The sequence below is a fragment of the Phalacrocorax aristotelis genome, chromosome 3, assembly GCF_949628215.1.
Source record: "Phalacrocorax aristotelis chromosome 3, bGulAri2.1, whole genome shotgun sequence".
In the NCBI taxonomy this organism is placed as follows: Eukaryota; Metazoa; Chordata; class Aves; order Suliformes; family Phalacrocoracidae; genus Phalacrocorax; species Phalacrocorax aristotelis.
In genome coordinates this window covers 57,685,453-57,705,908 of record NC_134278.1, presented here as the reverse complement: position 1 = coordinate 57,705,908, position 20,456 = coordinate 57,685,453, and the positions used below count along the sequence as shown (strand labels likewise).

At 39.5% G+C, this 20,456-nt stretch overlaps 1 protein-coding gene across 1 annotated transcript in view; it reads right to left on the bottom strand.

Moving 5' to 3' along the window:
- Positions 1–9,724: 9,724 nt before the first annotated feature.
- CLVS2 (clavesin 2) overlaps positions 9,725–20,456 on the bottom strand; it is a 53,991-nt gene continuing 43,259 nt past the window's right edge. The window contains exons 3-5 of the mRNA XM_075087551.1: positions 17,800–17,910; positions 14,613–14,833; positions 9,725–9,998 (exon numbers count right to left, since the gene is read on the bottom strand). Of these exons, the coding sequence (XP_074943652.1) occupies positions 9,911–9,998; positions 14,613–14,833; positions 17,800–17,910 (420 nt within the window). The 3' untranslated portion in view covers positions 9,725–9,910. The remainder of the gene's footprint in view (positions 9,999–14,612; positions 14,834–17,799; positions 17,911–20,456) is intronic.

Below are 20,456 nucleotides of genomic sequence, written 5' to 3'. Positions count from 1 at the left end.
ACTCTTCTTTTGGCTGGAAGTCATGTATGATCTCCTGCCTGTACAGAAACACCAGTGCCTGACAGCAAGGGCTCGCTCTGCTCACCATCAAGGAGTGAAAAGCATTGCTCTCCTCTGCACACATACCTACTTTTATGGTACTATACATCTAAATGGCCTGTGCAGTCCTAGCGTAGGTCCCCATTGCATCCGAGTTCCCTCAGACCAACGGCAAGTCTGGTACTCCTTCCCCCATCCTTCAGCCCACAGCCTCGTCTCCTCTGGTAGGAACTGAAGGTGCTGTGAGCTGCAGGATGCTCCAGCCAGCTCCCACATCGGGGCAGGCCAACCTGGTTATGTCACACCGTGTTGTCACATGTCAACACAGACGCAAACTTTGAGGTCTCTTTTTCCCAAAGGTAATTGACATTGGTAAAAGGGCCTCAAAACAGGAGGTGAGGGGAGACAAGCAGACATGTACACACACACACACGTGCACGCACTGGGATCACATTTTTTTTCAGGGGAAAGCAGCCTGGCAACATACAAATGGACAGTGGTTGTAACTCAAAGTGCTGTAGTGAGGTGTTGCAGCAAACCATACCAGCTTACAGGGGCTTTAATTCTGCTCAGTCAGAGGGATGTGAGTGAGGGATTTCAAAGGGAGCAGAGAGCTGTATTGACACCTATCTTGTTAGTTGTAATGATGAAAGGCACCCTTGTGCAGCAATGGCTTATATACTGCATACAGCAATGCAGCACCTGGGAGCTGAAGGACTACATCCCCACATAGATGAGAAATCGTCGATATTTTTTCAACACGGTAATTGGGAAATCTGTACCACTTCTTGGGAAGTTATACCTTGCAGAATTGGCATGAGGAATGTATCTCAATATATGACTGAGATTATGTGTGAAACAGAAAGCTACTGCGGCCTTTTTTGTTTTTGTTTTTGTTTTAATTTGTGTAAACCAAAGTTAAGATATGGAAAATGTACAGAAAATGTGATAAGCGTCCTTGTGCATAAAGTAAGGAATACTACAGAAAGGACGTTGGAGAAGCACAAAAACACACGACTATCATGTACTGGGTCTCTCCCTCCCACGGAAAATAAAATCTAGAATGAAATATGGTAATTCTGCAGGCACTGCTTCATTTCACGTAGCCTGTTCTGTCCTACCCTGATTACTCTCTGCTAAGGACAGCAACATTTCCCTGAAGAAAGGGGCATCTCCGCGAGGAGCAAATATCACTTCTCCCTGATGTGCCATCAAAAGAAAAGTCGATGAACATGAGATGATGTTAGAGAACACAGTACGGAAGTTAAGAGGCAGGAAAGTAAGAAGTATCTTTGAGGAGAAAATCAGCTTTTCCAGAGCTACATCTCTTCTTTCAAAAAGCTTCTTTCAAAAACTTGATAAAAATCAAGTACAGTTCATCCAATTAAAATATGCCCTCCATATATATTTTAGCACAAGCAAGCCAGACAAACACTCCCATGTACAAACACAAAAATATATATGTATTTTAATTTTCATTTGGTCATATTTTATTTAACAGAATGTCATTCTTCCTCAGTAACCAACAATGATTTAAAGTAGTAGTGCTCTCCAAAGCAGCCCATTGATCACAAAGAACTGATGATATTTAAATATACAATATAAAGAGTGACATGTTTCACAAAGTTGCTTCACCTTCAGATTTTAGGTTGGAACACAACAGACCAAAAGTAACCATCTAGGTCCAGGAATAAAATTCAAACAGACAACAAGCTGTGAAAAGAGAATAGTTATTGAAACTATACATAGAGAGAACATGGTTGATAGACTTGTCCTGGCTTTACAAATCCCAGACCCCCTGAGTCCTAACAGTACTAAACTGAGAAACAAACAAATAAATTTTATCCTGAGGATACAAGCACTGTTTGCAAAATACTCCTGTAATTTAATTTTTGAATTTTTGATATGGTGCTTTAGTATTTTCCGTAAGGCTCCAAAGTAGATTGTTGCATGCAAAAAAATTGTGTTCAGTGGTTACTGCTATGCAAATACTACAGATTGTGAGAGCCTTAAGGCACAGATAGCCAATCTAGCAATTTTAGATATCACCACAACTAGCTGTTAATCATTATTCTCATAACAAAGTTGTATTAATAGATTATGTGAGTGCTTTTACTTTTGCATGAGTGCAGAATCAACAGTTAGCATGAATTGTGCACAACCTTCGCTGGGACAGGAGTACTTCTATGATCTGGTGTTCCTTTAATGTTGGGGCAGTAGTCCCTAGCTGAAGGGTGATAATGAACAGTCAGGGGAAGGTAACATCTTAAATCACAAGAGCTGTCTCGGATGACTGCCTGCTTACACCTGTGCAGACTCCTAGCCAGAGTCTTTTTTGTACTCCTCTATGATGAGGTCAGCTGTTGCTCTCATTTTCCATTTCACCCTGTTACCAAAGATTTGTATAAGGGAAATAGTTCAAGTAGTGGTCCTCAAGGTCTAGTCTCCAGATTATCAGGGTGTTGGAATTTTTTACCATTTTCTCCAGTTATTCATAGAATAAAGCATTTACAGAAGACAGGATTCTGTTGAATGCAAGGGGGAAGGAGAAGAAAGGATGCAGAGCTGGGAAAGTTTTGTAGGACACGCTTCACACAACAGTCCATAGGGTGAAAGAGCTAGAGAACCGAATGATTTAAAAGAGACATTACTGTCAAGTGGAACACTAGTTAACTGCAAAACAATTTTTTTTTTTAAAACAGTATCAGGTATTCTATATGTGCCCCTCTGAATATATTCATAGTTTTAGAATCACATTTTCTACTACTTAATTCCTCTGTCACTGACGCATGAAAGATGCACATGAACCTCAGGGAAAAACATATTTAAGGGAAAGTGATTATACTTTAAGTCCCATCAAGGCTACAATACAACCAAGCCCTGAAACTCTTTAAATTATCATAATCTTAGGCATTACTTGTAACAATAACCAATTTAATATTTTTAGACATTAAGTGTAATGCTTCAAGTTGTCAGTTTCCTTTAAATCATCTCCACTCCGAGTGACTAATGGCTACGATTAACATCACCAGCAGAACTGTTTAAAGACACAGGACACAGATCACCAACTACAGCTCAAAGGCTGCATAATTAGCACAAGACACTGAGGTGTGCAGGGGAGACTCCCACACCGCTTACGCTCACAGCCTTCTACACAGGGTAGGTGCTGATATTGATGTCAGGGCAAGACAGGTTTTAATCTGAGCAAGCACTGAATTCTCCCATGAAATTATCTCTGCAGCAGGGACTTGCAGAATACATCCCTCCCTTCTCTTCCTATGGACAGGTTGGTGACAATTAGCTTTCCAGCTCCCGTGTGCTACATGGTACACACATCCCAAGAGCCACCATGGAAACTGCAGCAGCCGAGGCAGTTCAGGCCTGGCACATACATCCAGTTTAAATGTATCAAAACCAAGTTTTATTTGTTGGAAAGAGAGAAAGATATACTCTCTCCTTTCTGATGACAGATGTGTGGTGGGGTTTGTAAGTCCTCTCACATTACAGAGCAAGTGAAAGCCTCCCTCACCATTACTTTAAAATGATTGATCAGTTCACTCCAACTCCCTGTTGTTTTCTCCATAAGCCTCCCACCTTTCCTTACAGGCATGCAGCTCCTTTCCTCCTCTCCCTGCATGACTTCATCAGCCAGGCAGGACATGGATTTCACACACCTTTGGGTACCAGGACTGAGTAAGCCCAGGGCCCACCTCCTGGTGAGGATCCGGTGGCATGCACTGATCCATTAACCATGTTCACAAGCTCAGCTACTGCACCTACAATTTCACATGGTTACTCAAGCATTTTCTAAAGATTTAGGAAACCCCACCATGGCCATACAAGGTAGACCATAAGAAAAATGGGAACTCTGCACATAATGTAGATGGGGGGCACAAGATAAGCTACTGATTCACTTCTTGGAAGCGTTCATACAAGTTCACTCACATAATTTTTGCCATTTATATGGCTTTCCATTGCAGGCTTGCTTCTATTTTTAATTATTGTGTTTTATCATCTTCTATTACCTTTTCCCTTGCTTTTTTCTCCCCTTAAATTTTTATTAACCAAGGGACCTGATTTGAGATGCCTGCCTCTAGGCACTGCTGTGTGTTGCCAATGATACGACAGCCTCTTTAAGGAATCACAGCAGCATTTCCATATCAAATACTAATCCTAATTAACCCCTGCCATTTGCCTGCTGCAAATTGACAGATATGCCAATTCTCTGGAAGTCAATTCTCCAGTAACAGCAAAAGGAAGCTTTGTCACACCTTTATTAGAGAGGACTTGTTCTAAGTGACTGATTCAGAAACAGCAGCTGGCTGACCACCGTCACCATAGACAAAATACTTTGGCCATATTTTAACAAAAATGTGTGCCATAAGGAAGCATCAGCATCTTCCCTAGGAGGTCTCTTTATTATGCCCGTGTGCAGTGCTTCCTCTCCATTTGGAATCCAACCATCAACTCAGATTTTGAACTTACTGCAGAAATTTCTTTTTTCTCTCTTTTTAAACTTACATGATGCGAGTCTGACATGTCTGTTATCAATCAAAGCAGATTACACATACAAAACTCTGGAGAATGAGTGACAAAGTAGCGGGAGCTTGTGACCTATGTTTCAACTTCATCTCTGCCCAGCATACCACAAGTTGTTATTTTTTAACAACAAAATCACTTTGCAAATTGTGCAATCCAACAGGGGTCAATGCCATTTTGTGGCAACAGACCCACATGAAGGGAACAAAGTAAGATCCCAAAAGCTGATAGGAAAAACTTTCCACACAACTGAAAGCTGAAACGCAGACTGAAGGGTATGTCCAAGTCAACGTGCTAAATACAGACCCTTGACACAGGATTTACAAGGTTACAAAGCAATAAAGTTTGTGGGGTCCTATCTACCTGGCCTGCACTTTCATTTGTGGTCACTTAAGCATGCCTCTAAATAAAATGCCGGTGTTCCTTGTATAGTTAATGGGAAATAAGTATCTTTCAAGGCCCTCAGAAGGAGATCCTCCCTGAACAGGTTCAGAACTCTTTACTGGGCAGCCAAGGTTTCATTTTGGGGGTCTTCAGAGTAAACTACCTGTTCGCCATCAATTACGCAGGGAAGAATGGCGTTTCATTTGGGGGACATAGTCCCTTTTCACCATTTCCTCAGCAGAAATGGTAAAATGTACATTCAGATTTAACTCCACAGGAAAGCAGATCTCCCCTGGTTTGTAAAGGTCTCACGGTAAAACATTTAGGTAGGTTTCTAAAGAAAGTAGGCATGACTGAATCAACAAGCAGACATTCTTCTCACACAAAATAGGGACAACATTACTTTCTCTCCTGCAATTCGAACTAGCCTGAGTAATTGAAGTGTCATTTTTGCCATATATAAATACAATGTTAATGTCTTCCGTTGCGATTTTAATGTCTCAGGCTGTGTTTCTGTTTTGCTACCTGAGAAATGGGAACACTAGTATTTTCTTGATTTCGTAGCGTGCTTTGAACTTCGTGGACAAAAGTACTATTCTCAGCACCACAAATATATGTTCATAAGCTACTTGCAAAATGCCTTTCTTTAGAAAGACATGGTACAAGTAGCCACGTGATTAAGTGATTTTTTAGTACAATCCTTTGACATCTTTGTTCTTGCCTTTCACATTGACATGTATCTTCCAAAATTTTCCTGGTACTAAATGCTGTCAATAGCTCAGCAGGACATTCCCCATAGGCAAATAAAGATTATCAAAACCAAACTCAGCGCCCCCTAAATCTTATTTTAGTATTCTGAACAAAATTCTGAAGCCTGATTTTGCATTTTTCTCTCTTCCATGCTCTTTTAAACGTGACGTTTCCAAAATCTTAATAAATACATACACTGATAATAACAGAAACAATATAGTAACAGGGACATGACCAAAGCTTATTGCAAAGTGTTACTCAGGTAATTCTAAATAGTATTTTTTATGATGCTTGGCAAACTTTTTAATTTCCCAAACAGAACAGGTAAATAATAAAAGGCATGAACAAAATACCGTCAGGCTACAATTTCATCAGGTAATGTGCTGTGATTAAATAACACAAAGAGCGTTCCGTGCAAGGTGCTGAGCTAAAACAATTCTTTAAGAGAGACATCAAAGCAATCTGCTCCTCCACATCTCAGTGACCTCTTGAGGTCCCTTCTACTCCTACTTTCTGTCATTCCATGTTTAGTTTATGTATGTCTACAAAGGTCTTTTGTGACTAGGCATAGCATGTTTGTAGAGTGCAAAACATATTTTAAAATATGCTGTACAGTAAACTTGTGTTTCTGTAAAGACATCTTAAAGCTATTTTACAACCAATAACTATTGGGAGCCTGTGTATTTGTTGGAGCTTAGTGGGACTGATCACCTGTCTTTATAAAGCCAAGAGAATATTGACATCTCTGATTACAGGAGCAAGGCGTTGGGCATGGAAGTTTCCATAACTTTTCCATATATTTCTAAACATTTGTTTCATGGAAGAGACACCATGTAAGGGGACACTTTTAGATCCTGCCAAAGGCCTGGAACTATCAATTTTTACACTTTTTTTTACTCCTTTTTTTTTTCTTCACTTAGATGCTTGGACAGGTGTATCCCATTTTTCCACTAAGTTCCTCATATTGCAGGATATTTTTTTATATGCATATCAGCATGCATAATTACAATAAGGTTTATTCTACCCAATATACAACGAAGGTAAGAAATTAAGAGGGATTCCTCCCAAGCATTTAAATTCTATTTTTAGCACTTCAATTCTGCTATAAAAATTAGACATCGATTCCTATGATAATAAAGATCGGAAAAAGTTTTCAGTCCAAATTTAATCTATTAAAAATTGACCTACCTATAAAGATTTTCTACAAGAAGCAAGGGAAAGGTGGAAACCCTTTATGTACCCTGATGTGTAAAAGATAAATGCCTTCAAAGAATACTGACAGCATGTAAATGATAATTATTTTTCCTACCCATTTTCATATTCTTATCCAATGTCACAACTGCAGTTACCACTGCCAGAATTTGCTTCAGTGAAACAAAAGCTACAGCAGAGAACACCTGTAGCCCAACTCTTTAACAGTGAGGATCCTACTGAGAAAGCAGTTTTGTTCTTGGTGAAGGATGAGGTCCCAGTTACACAAAATTATAATATACCCTATTTCACTTTCTGGAAAGAATATATTAATACTCATTAAATTGAAGCTGAAATCAGGCATCAGAAAACATGACATAAATTACAGCTAAGTGCATAAACAAAGGATTTGCAAACAAAATAGATTTATAAGCTTCAAAACAAATTTCAAGCTTCATACAGTTGAGCAGATACACTTTCCTACAAAGATGCTCTGTGGGGATGTGAGAGGTATTTGCATTTTCTGACCAGACAGCTGGTGTACCCTAAAATCAGCATTGTGCTGGCTTACACCAAGGTTTGGCCCATGTATCCAAAAGCATCCATGAAGATTTTGATCACCACTGTGTCACAGTTTGCATATATATGGAATACTGACTAAATCCTGAAGCCCTTACAAGGAGAAAATTTCTACTGATGTTAGAGTTTTATCTGATAAGGATTTAAAAAACAGACTGATGGAAATATACTAGTCCATGTACCATAAGTGTAGGCATATGTAACATACATTCAAATATGGCACTTATGCAAGCCGTAGAGACACATCTCACCTATCCAGCATGATGTTACAAGGTACGTGAAAAACAGGACTGAGTAAAATAGTATATAAGAATTCATCAATCTTTCATGTCTCAAACCATAGAAGTAGTATTACAACAGTTTCTCATACTGAAAACTTGTAGGACAGGCTGAAAAGACGTTTAGGCTCTGTATCTTTTCTCTTTGCATTTCATAACACTTATCATGACAATAGAATTAGGAGAGCGGAAAGGTGATGACTTGTTCAGACAATGCAATCGCATGTTGGGGCATACACTATTTATCACTGCTGCTAATGAACTGTGAAGTAGGAGAGCTTTATCTGTGTGCTGCCTGGGCTAATCAAGGGTGATGCTGGAAGAGACAGCCTTGTCTCAGCTCTGAGAAGTGCCAAAGCTACCACCACAGGAGTTACACCTAAACTCTGAGGCGACATGCTTCCAATATTTCACTCTCTGCTCTCTCTTAACACATCCCAGCCTACTAAATCTCACAGCTACAATCATGCTGGACAAGAAGAGGTGACCTACAACCGGTGACTTTGAAACTTCAGTGATCACTGAAGTGATGGAAGAAATTCTTTAACCTCTTGCACTTGGGAGGCAGCTTTGCTGTGAGCTACCTCCTCCACCAAGGTTGGTGTATTCTTAACCAATCCCTGCATTGCCCGGACATGTTCTTACAATACTTCTAACTATTGAGATGTCTTGGTGGGCACCCCGTGTCTTCTCACTCTGATTGCAGAGTCAAGTCCTAATAAGAAATTACATTCTTGCTTCAGCATAAAATAGACTGCACACACATCAGCCAGCATACAACAAAGATGACACAGCCCCTGGTTTTCAGCTGATTACCCAGTCCCTAGCAAAACCTTTTGCCCTTTTGAGGTAAAATGTATTTCTCTAATATGGCACATGTTCAATATATACAGTTACACTACAGCCAAAACAAAAGTGTCCTAAACGCGTAGGCTGAGATGTTAGACTACAACTTAATCATATTAATCCTTGCTTGGAATGAGGTGCTGTTGTTCTATGGAAAGCTTTTCTATATTAATAATGACATTGTCTCATTATACAATCTATAATATATCTAAGTACATTGAATAGGTATGATTTATTTCTTGTATAAACCTTCAAATATACTTGTCTAACAATGTCACCTTGTATGCTTGTCAGAGATTGTTAAAAATATATATATGTATCCAGTCTCCCAGCGCACGGGATTCAGTGATTAACTTTTAACCTCTGCTGCCAGGCTTTACTTGCAAATACCAGTCATTACACTGTATTGAGAGGACTATTTTCTCATTCCAAGGGAGAACAGAGTTCTGGAAAAATTCTTGACGTGCACCCAAAATGCAAGAGAAGTAACTCCAATGTGTCCCACATCACAACACCCAGGTGAGCCAGGTTACTTGAAAACTGTAAACAAAAATTTAAGGAAGAAACATCACAGATCCATACAGCCAACCAACAAAGCTGTCAAAGAGTTGGTTCCAGCGCGTCTGTTATGTTTTTCACAATGCTACATGGTTTATCCTAAATCACAATCCTAAGCCACAATGTTACTTGGGAAATCAGTTCCTACAGCTAGGGAATATTCGACTGATTACAGCATCTCCAAGTTCTTATATTCCCTGTTTATCTTTGCACACTACATGAGCATTGCAGAGAGAAAACAAAACAGCAGTCAATACACTAGCTGCAATATGGCTTCCTATGAGAAGGCCAACATTTAATTGGCTTTGATATTTTTCCTTGTCCAATATACGTTTCTCTGTGTGTATGTGTGTGCATGTGTGAGCACACACACATTTTCTTCTCTTTTTTTATGGTGCACTTTGCTGACATATTTAATAGTCACTTACTTCCATAGCATTTGTTTACCATAACTTACAAAGTCAGATTGGAGGATTATATTGTATTTACAAACAAGTTGGCACTTACAGAATAAATTATTGATTCCTCTTTATTTTGTATTTAATTTTATTTTCCTTTTTCTCGTCTTCTTTTTCACCCCAGGGCATCCAGAATTCAGGCAGAATAGTAAAACCTTCTGCCTGCTGCCATTATGCTACATTAACAGAGTAAATAGGATTCCATCTGGTAGGCTCTTTCCCAGTGGTTTGCTTGTTGCTGAGAGGCAGTGCTTTCCACCTCAGTTCGTGTCCGATGCTCAGGAACTGTTAGTCAAGTGAAAGCAAAGGCTGCATGTTTTCTTCCTCATTCTTATCCATGCGTTTCAGCACCCCAGGATCCACAACCGACTGAGACCTGCAGAGGGATAACATGTTTATTTGACATTTCTAGATCAAGACAAATGAGGGTAAACCTCAGCTTTCTTTTGTTTATTTTCATTTCTGCTAGGGCTTAAAAATAATGGTACAGCATTACCCAAGCATCTGATCATTACAAATGGTTGGAAAATGCCCTCACAGAGTGATTACATGGCTTTAAAGGGCTGGTTTGTGGATATAGGAGCAAAAGTGGAATAAAGTGGATCCTCTTTTCTTCAGTGAAACAGTGAAGCAGAGCACATGCTCAGCACACAACAGAGGGCAAACTAAGGTGTCTTTTGTACTGACTTAAGCACCGACCCTCTCTACCAGAAGGTTATACGGCACTGGGCTGGTAAAAAAGGTACAATTCAGCCACCCAGCTGGCTAATGGCACACTGCAATTAGTGGCACATGTTAGCTGGAAGCGCAAGTTGCTCCTTTTCTGAACAGCACTTAAATGCAACAGTGCAAGATCCTAAGCCAACCCTAGGGAATCCTGCCATGGCCAGCAGGACTTCTGGAGCAGTGGACACATCTATCAGACTCACTTACCACCTCAGCTAAACAGAGCAGAGAAGGATGGTAAGGGCAAATTCAATGATGATTGTAAAACTTCTCCAAACTCTCTGATTCGTCAGAGAAGCATAACACTGGTACTGGTACCCTGCAACAGCCATGTGTGAGGGGAAAAGAGGAAACCCCAACCTCCAGCAAAATCAAAATGCTCCATTAAAAGCAAAGTCCAAAGTGTTAAGACGGAGTTTTACATCACCTATGTCTCAGCTTGTCATAAAGCAGACACGTCTGGGGTTTGGTAAAAGCAACCCCTGTTAGATGTTTCCTTTAGAGAGATAAAGCTCATGCTAGAAATGTCTATTGCTTTTCCTTTCCACAAAGATTTGGGATGGCTAGAGCATGTGTACATCTCTACAATGTAAGCATTTACTTTTGACAAGTGCAAGCACACTGTGACTGCAGCATTGCTACATGTTTGCCCGTTTGGAGGGCCACAGCACACAGAACAATCTTTATGAATTCTGACCTCTCCTAAGATAAACACACAGAGTCAATCCCCCACTCTTATAAACTGGCATCATCCACTGAACCTAATGAATGAGGCTGATACCAGGAGACAATTTGGTCTTTCTCAAAAATCTAAAGACCACCTTCAAAAACACAAGAAAAAAACATCTGAATTAAAGCCTAGGTGAAAATTTTAAACACAAGGATATTCTCTAATGATACATACCACATTCTCTTACTAATGCTAAAATCAAGAAAATTAGCTTTAAAAATCTGATGGTCTCTCTTGTGACAAACGCAATTAAAACTTTTTAATTAAAATTGTACAATAACCCTCATCTAGAATGCTGGTCAGTTCCTCAGGCAGAAAACTACACCACTGAATTATAAACACTGTTTTAAGATCTTCAATAGGTACTGTGCCAATGCAAAGCTGATCGAAAATTTGCTGGTGGGAAGCTGTACTCCTGCAAAATCCAGTTCATCAAGATAAAAAAATGCTGTGGAAGCATACTAATTTCACAGGATTCCCAACTGAATGTAAGTACTAATAGGAGACTGGGCCTTTTCCTAGGCTGCCAATGTCTGAGGAGCCAAGGTTTCCAGTTCTCATCTGGGGAACTGAAGGGGAGCTGGAAAGGCTGCAAACCTGGCTTCAAATTCCCAGTGAGGTAGTTTTGGCCCCACATTCCCAGGGACTCCAAACTCCCTCATGCCAAGGCAGATGTGAAAAATGAAACTGCAGAAGCCCTGATCTATGGCTTGTAAGCTCAGAAGCCTAATTGCCTTGAAGAAGGAGAAATCATTTTCATTCAGTTTTAAATCAACATTTACTCTCACATTTCATTCTATTCACAAGCAATTTATGAATGAAGGTATGCAAAAGGAAAAATATTTGTGTAAGTCTACAGCACCTTCCACCTACATCTCCCAAATAACTTCACAGACATTACCAAATAAACTCTCACAAAACACAGTAGAACAGAGTTCTACTACACAGCCTCATTGCAGAGGTGAGGAACTAAAGCCACACACAGATCTCTGCGAAGCTGATCAGCACAGACATCTGCCCTGCAGGGTTAGGTGAGGAGAGGATGCAGGTCTCCAGCTGGGTGTCTCAGCCGTGAGAGCCATGGGTGGACACAGCCACAGGCTAAACATGACTGCTGAGACAGCTGCAATGGTGCCACATGACGTGAACACATTCTCCCAGAGGTCCGTGATACAGGTGGGATTAATTCCTTCTTATCTCCACCACCGTCCCCATGATCAGCCTTCCTTTCAAGAAGAGATCATCCAATTCACCAAAAGTTCAAGATCTGGAGGAACGTGACTGGTTCATATGGGGGAAAAAATGAGTAACAAAGAAATTAATTCTCAGCAGGATTTTGGTTTAAGGAGGATATTTTTTTCAGAGCAATAAACTAATTTTAAAAGGACAAGCCAAATTAAACAAGATAATTGTTGAAGATCTGCTAGACACTTGTGAAATTTGTTCTAAGAAGTTAAGCACTTTTCGTTGACTTACTGTCATGGGTTTTTAGACGTTAAAATCTTCTGCGCTAACACACCACGCTGAGTGTGGTTTCAAACAGAAACAGCCATCAGGTGCCAAATTCAAGTTAAATTTAATTTTTAATGAAATAGAGTTTATCTGTTTTACCTTAGCTTTTCTATTTCTGTTCTAACATAGTCTGTGCACTCAGTACATCACGGTCTTGGGACTTTCGGTCCATCTTACTACCACTCCCTTCTACTTGGTACTAGCACAGTAAGTCTACTTAGTACTTTTTATATCCAACAGCAGGGAAGCAGGATTCCAGGGGGTGCTGCAGACACACTAACTGAAAAACAATGCAAAGGAGGTGATGAAATTTCAGCTTAGTAGTATGTAGATACAAATTTCAACATGCAGTATGGCTACTACTGTGTCAGCTAACCCAGAGTGAAAGAATGTCAATTTGTAGTTTACACTGAAGTGTAATTCTACATGAAGGATTTTTCCAGCACAAGTTAAATGACAATAAAACAGGTAAGCATGAGAAAGCATTATTCAGGAAAGAATGAAGAATCTGGTCAATCCACTCCTTTTCCATTTAATAATGTGCTTGCCCAGGATAGCCTGGAAAAGTCTGCTCCAAAGGGTCTTGTCACAGGCCTTCTCATGTTTTTTTGTTGCATCCTTGGTTGAAGCTATCTAGTCTCATGAGTTCATATTGCAACAGTAAGACTTCTGCATTTCAGCTCCTAAGTGCCACCATTCTCTCCAAGACAGCATCCCTATTGTCTCATAATTCTTGTATTACATCAAATCTTATATAAATGTATTGCTCACTTTTCCTCTCTGCTGTCTTATTTTCTCCATTACTTGTGTTAATGATGTCTTTGTCATATGGTTTCAAGACCTTTTTTAACTTCTTATCCTAGTTCATTCCCATCCAGTCTCTTGCTATTTCCCACTTTCAATACACTGTAGGTTGTTTTCAACACAAAATCCTTAAACCTCACCATGGTTTGTTTTTTGTCTTCTATTTCCCCAAAAATATCTCCTTTTCAAACCACACTGTCCTCCCTAATCTATGCAACATTTTCCAGCCAAAATCATCTTCCTGGCTGAGGACTCTGAAAATATTGTATCCTATTTGATCTGCTTCCAGAGCGTCTCTTCCTTTTGCATCACATGCCATCTCCTGAAATGGAATCCTCAGCTTAGCATATTCTGACTTAATTTTAATTACTTTATATGTTTTCTGCCCTGTTTGTTTTTGTTCTCTTCTGATCATTGCTAGCCTACCCTTTATGAGCTGCACTCTGACTTTTGCTCCTCTGCTCAACCTTTTCTATCACCCTGCTGTAATCTTCCCCCTTTCTCTCCTACTGCCTTGGCAAGGTTGGACCAGGTTTTCCCCTCCCAGGTGAATCACCTCACTGCTTCCATAGTTACTGGAGAGGTAACTAACTTCTATATTTTACTTACTTTGAATGGTAAAATAGAGCAAGCAATTAAACTGTATCTTCTCAAAGAGAAGAATATTAGAACACCAGTGTGTTTACCAGACTCAAATGTAACAATTGGCACTGATTTTCGTCCTGGTCCTCCTCATTACTTTTTCTCATGTTGTTTACAGTCACTGTGACTGACAGTTCAGATGCTGTAAATGTCCTGTCACCTACAGGCTGGTAAACCAGGCACTGGACTATGGGATGGAGGAAGGTAAGAGAGATCATCACCACCCAGCTAGGCAATTGGTCCCAATTTACCCTCTGCACCGAGGCTCACTCCAGCTAGCACTATGTCTCTAATACTTACTGTAGGCTGGGGTGGGTTATCAGCTTATCCCAGACACAGTGCTGTACACAATACCTATATGGCACCTTGGAAATAATTAGCTGTACTGAGCTCACAACTCTCATACATAGGTAACAATCAACACTATGGTCCAGAACCAACAATGATCTTAAGAAAGGAAAATAAATGGTCCTCATATACAATAAACTGAGGGAACTACCTGCAGCTTCATAAAAGACAGGAAGGCAAATGTTAACCTTATGGCCATAGTAGGAGACCATAGTACCTTTAACCCACCTTTTCATGGATTTGGGAGAGAGGTCCTTTTCTATATCCTTTGTAGGAGCGTTGTAGGAGTCTGCATTGCATTCACTGTCATCATCGTATTCATGGTCTAGCAGTGTTCTTGCCCACGTCCCCATGTCGTAAGGGGGCAACATTCCTCCAAACTCCGAAGGCAGGATCTCAGGGTGTATTAGCTGATGCAGGCTGTTGAGGTTATTACCATGCAGGAATATCTGTATGTACACATGCAAGTAAAAACAAAGCAGTTACACAAAAATTGACAAAACCCAAATAACATCAGGACATTGTACAGTTCCAATATTCTAGCTGCGTTGGGCTAACAGAGATGGACACCAACACACACATCACCTCTGCCTTAAGCATGGTCATACTATGATCCTAAACCTACAAAGTGATTAAAGCATAAATTACTTTAAATGTCTGCAGGACAAGGGGCCTAAGGAGGGTAAGAACTGATGTCAGGTAACTAGTTGGACTGAAGATTAGACAGACAGCCTGCCTACCTCTCGTTATTTGCTTTCCCTAATCCTATAAATTAAATTAAGTGAATAAATTAAGACTATAAATAATAAATAAAATTAATATTCACCGTATACATTAAGGAATATGTATTGACTTTCAGCATCCAGCCATGAGTTCTATAAATAAGATCAATAGTGCAGTGTAATGAAAATTCCACTGGAAAGATTTTCTTTCTTGATATGGTGGTATTAGTAACTACCAGCCATACTTGACAATATATGAAGTAAGTAATAACAGTACAATATTTTTTGTGACAACAGTAACAGAATAGTTGATGGACTACTATATATTTTTCATCAGTGTTTTGGTAGACTGATTTATTTTCAGATACACTTTACATTTATGTAAATGTACAATGTATACTTGTATTTATGTTTATATTTAACCTTGTTGTTTCTCCTCAGAGACCTGGAATGTGTGACCAATGAGCACTAGAACCAGAGCACCTCTGGATTTGGAGAGCCTTCTGCCACAGATACCAGGGACCTGCAGACCTTCCACTGTGAGGAAATGCCTGCTCTTGGGTATGGCTACACAGAGAGCTCACAGAAGCCATTTCTAGACTAGCAAGTAGGATGGGTCAGGATTCACTCTTTGGGACTAGGAGCAAGAGTTGTGGCACAGCGCACATCCATATCTTTCATCTCCAGAATAAGCTCACCTCATCCCTACTGCTCACTGGTCCATGCCATCCCCAAATTGGCAGCAGCCAGTGCCATGTCAGAAAGTGCCCGTACAAATAAACAGTAGGAATGGCAGTGCATAGCCCTTTTTAATTTACTAGTGCTGAAGTAGCCAGGAAGGCAAGGTAGGATGTTGCCTCCAAACAGCCTTTTGTTCCCCACAGGGCAGGCGGAGGTGTGCGCACAGACAGACATCAAGTGTTATCAATTCACATCCCACTTCACCTTGCAGGGACTTCTCTGGAAGCTCTACCCCTAGCATGATTTATCAAGAGTTAAATTCAAAAGGCAGAAAGAAAATAAGACCAAATATATGCTTCTCGTATTGCTTATTTCAGCCCATCTTCCAGTCAGCTGCAGAGACAGGAAGCTTAATATGACCATGCAAACACAGTAATGTTCTTCCACCTCAAAAAGTAATTTATCCTTGTGCGAAAGAACAAATATTAATGGCAAAAGTAATTTGTTTTATGGTCCCTTTCCAACTGAATGTTTCACTTCTTAGCAACTGTTTTTATACATGCCTAGTACTACATGATCTGAATATAGCTATCAGTTGCAAATTTACCAGACATATTAAAAAAATACAAAACAATTCAGGATAAACACAACAGAAAAATAATGAGCCCAATAAAATTCTGAGCAGAATTCTGTTAGGTCTGGGGCTTTTTTCACAATCATTTCTTCTGTCTCTTATGTTTGTTTTTTTGTTTTGGGTTTTTTTTTTTTAAAGCTGATTTTAAATTTTACATGCTGGGCATAACTTTCAAATTTTGACACTGTTTTGGACCCTAAATCGATATTTAACCACCTGACTACTTCTTATAGGTATTCAGGATTGACAAAAACAGTTTTAAAAGGCCAGCGTTTCGGAAAATATATGCCACTGGTTCAGGTGTCTAAATAAGAATTTGGATGCTAACTGATAAGCACCCATGTTCAACTGTATTTCACTTATTTTTAATCTTGTAACACACCCATGAGCTGTACTTTACTCCCTGGTTATGCATACACAGCACTTGACTTAAAAAGGCTTCAAACATATCTGGCACCATAATGTTCTTTGCTGAAGCTGTACTCAACAGAGTGCAACTGAATCCTGCAAAATGGGTTTTCATTTGCATATTTATAACAGATATTACATAAAAGGCTTTGTGTTCTATAGTTCAAAATCTGTGAATACCAGAGGCCTTTCAAGCGTAATCTGTCAGTAAAAAACAGCTAAACAACAAGGATCGTTGTGGCCTTGTACACTGTGTTTGAGGAGAGAAAATATAGAGTTGCTTAGAGAGCTGATCCCATTAAAAAAAAAAAAAAAAAATCATCACATTCTTTGTAGCAGCTTTGTACATGATGCTGATTGTGTTTTCCTGAATGACAAATTTCCTGTTACAGAAATAATATCATTCTATGTGCTATCACCACCAAGCTCTAATTTAATTGCACTGATGCATATGCTGCAAATTCAGCAACATCTCAGAGACTGCTTGTGCTTGCGCACAGGTGCATGCACAAAAATTTCCTTTCATTCAGATCAGTATTTGCAAACTACTATATACCAGCTGTCTATTTTAGTTCACCCTAATGTGAAAGAAATCACCCTAGGAAAGGACTTCATACTCACTCCCTCTGTTCTTAAAAGAAATACACAAATAATTTTAATAGAAATTGAATAGAATTGAATTGAATAGAAACTTAATAGAAACTGTAACGTTGACAATATTTTTATATAGCGCAGAGGAAAACATATGCTTACATTTTAAAATACATTTAATTGCACTGCTTGGCTGGGTCCTTAAAGGACAACATTGTATAAGTTTCCAAAACAGTTAAAGACACTCTTTACAATGAATATGTATTTAAATACTTTCCACCAATAGCAAGCTGATATATTGTGTATATCTACTTCATTAGAGTATGATATATCTGCAGACTGCAACTGCCAGGTAACGGACAATTAAACAGAAGAATACCCTTTTTCGTGTCTTCTCCTTTAAAAAGGGCCGTATAACTGTGTAGAGGGCATGGATATACCACGGCTGATTGACGAAATGTATTCCTCCAAATCGAGCTGGAAAGCTGTCCTGTATGTCACAAAACAAACACATACAATGTGAGTTGACTCTTAACAGAGGTCGCACATGCATCAAATCTTTTATTTATTTATTTATTTATGCAGAATGCTTTCATTTTAATAATAAACCTTAAACAAGCAGAAACAATCTTCAAAACTGTGTCCTCTCAGTTTAGTTCCAACCTTCCGCACCAAGCAGGAACACACCCTGGACACAGCAGTGAGGAAGGGCGCTGGGACAGCTATGGTATTCGAATAAAGGCATGGCATTTCTAATGTTCAGAAATGCTTTAAACATTTATGATTTGCCCATAATCCTTCTACACAATATATTTTTTCTCTTTTCCACTTCTTAGGATTTTATTCATTTTTAACAGTAACCATCTCAACTCTTCCAGTGTCATTGAAGAGCACTAGAAATGCCCCTCTTGATTCCACCTTAAAAAGAAAGTGTAAATCTAAACTACTATTCAAAATGTCTCCAATATTATACATATTTCATAAAACTGAGAATGCATTAAACATTATGCATAAACTGTTATGCAATATCCATGACAGTAATTCTTGTCACATAGTCAGAGGCCTTCTGGGAGCTTAAATGTAAGGATAGGATATCTGTACTGGAGCAATGACTTTTCTTTTTTCTTACTGAAAAACACAAGGGGCAGACAACTCACAAGGAAAGATTCTGATCTGCATTTTCAATTTCTAAGTCAAGAGAATATGCCAGAGGGTTTGGCAGTTCGAAGAGGACAGCTACTCTGTCCTGGAATACTATTGCCAAATTCATCACGTGTCCTCATTTTGTCTTTGCCTGGTTGATCATACGCTCAAACAATGCAATTAGCTGCTGCCACATCCTACGTTGTCTAGAGTTACAGCACTGAGCAAGGAAGCAAGAGGTGTAAACAGGCTTGTAAATTGACGTGTGTCCCCTTTTGTTTTCATGGGTTATGTCAGAACCTTCTCTGTGTTTAGGTATACAGACTTATTAAATTAATAGCCTTCATTTGAACCATTATTCAACTCAACAGGTGGTCCACTCCAGGCAGCTGTGGTAGTCACCTAGATCAAAATCAGGTTCCTCATAGCAGCAGCAAGTCCCATTTGACAATACAGGTACAAATAAGGACATGCTTCCCAGCTAGACCTCCTCCTCTTCCTGTGTGGATGCAGTAAAGGCAGCTTCAGGTCTGTCTCAGTGGGATCAGAGGCTCAAAAGGAGGCAATCAAATAGTTAGACGGGGCACTCTGTGCAAACAGATATATTTTGCCTCTTCTGGAGACAAGACACCAGGCCATACAGAAGCATCCAACTGACTAGATATAATCCACAAAGCAGCATCTGAAGCATACTAAAGAAACCATAAGCTGATTCAGCCAATCGAGAACTCTCAGATAAGGAAGGCAGGAACTGTAGGAAGGAAATCTTTAATGAAATGTTTCCAGATAGGAATATATTTTGAAAAAGTTCACGTGCCAAGCAACCTCCTTAGTTCTGTGAATGTGTACAGAGCTGTGGGAGTAATGAAGCCTGAAGAGGTCACTTGCTTCTCTGAAAAACACCATTCAAATACTGGCAAGCACTCCTAACCTAGGGAGTCTTTACATCAGGGTCCCACCTACCTCCAAACTGCAATGACTTGGTGGATTACCATATGAAATATATTCCATGAAGGAGGCAATGCCTTAACCATATCTTACAGGGAGGATGACAGCTACAACACACATCACTAACATCTGGCTGGCCACAGGACAACAGTCAATGCAATTTACAGTCTGTTTTACAGATTTTCTTCAGAAACATTTGATTAACAACAGCCTTAAAATAAAACAATCCTATCAAAATACTGTGCTACAGAAGCCTCATCTTGTTAAATGCCTAGTTCCTGTCAGCGCTGACTAAATGTCAAACAAAATGGTTGGTAATTTGACATGTAATTCACCCTGTTCAATATTGTAAATCCCCAACCACCATTTCGAGAACACAACCTCTGATGTACAAAAGGTAGTAAATTATGTCCCTATCACAGCAATCCAACTAATCCATTAGGAAGGATAAATCATTGGATGACACCTTAACCTTTAGTTGCAGGAGATAACGTTCATCTACGGATGGTTGTGTTTGTTTGGTTTATCATGGCTGCTGCTCCAGCAAAGAAGTCCGGCAAAGCATGCATGGTACCATGCACAAACGAACACACACTAGACCTGCAGAAGACATCTTTTGCTAGTTTCATCTGGATGTCTTTGAAGATACCTTCACAGTTAACACTGGAATGGTAACTGTGTTAAGTCTCATGAGGGTCAAACACTTTTTATAATGCAGGCACTATGGAACTTTATTTTTTAAAAGATGTCTCACAAAGAAACTGAGGACAATTTGTGAATGAGAAGACCTTAACAGGCAAACAGGTATTTTACCGGGAGCTCAGAATGGATGTCTTTGTTAATACTCAGCTATTTATGAAGATATTAAATTTCTAGCAGGTAAAATTAGTACCTTTACAAAGTACCTCTTTGACACTTCTGCTATCTTTTTCTGGATGTTCAAAT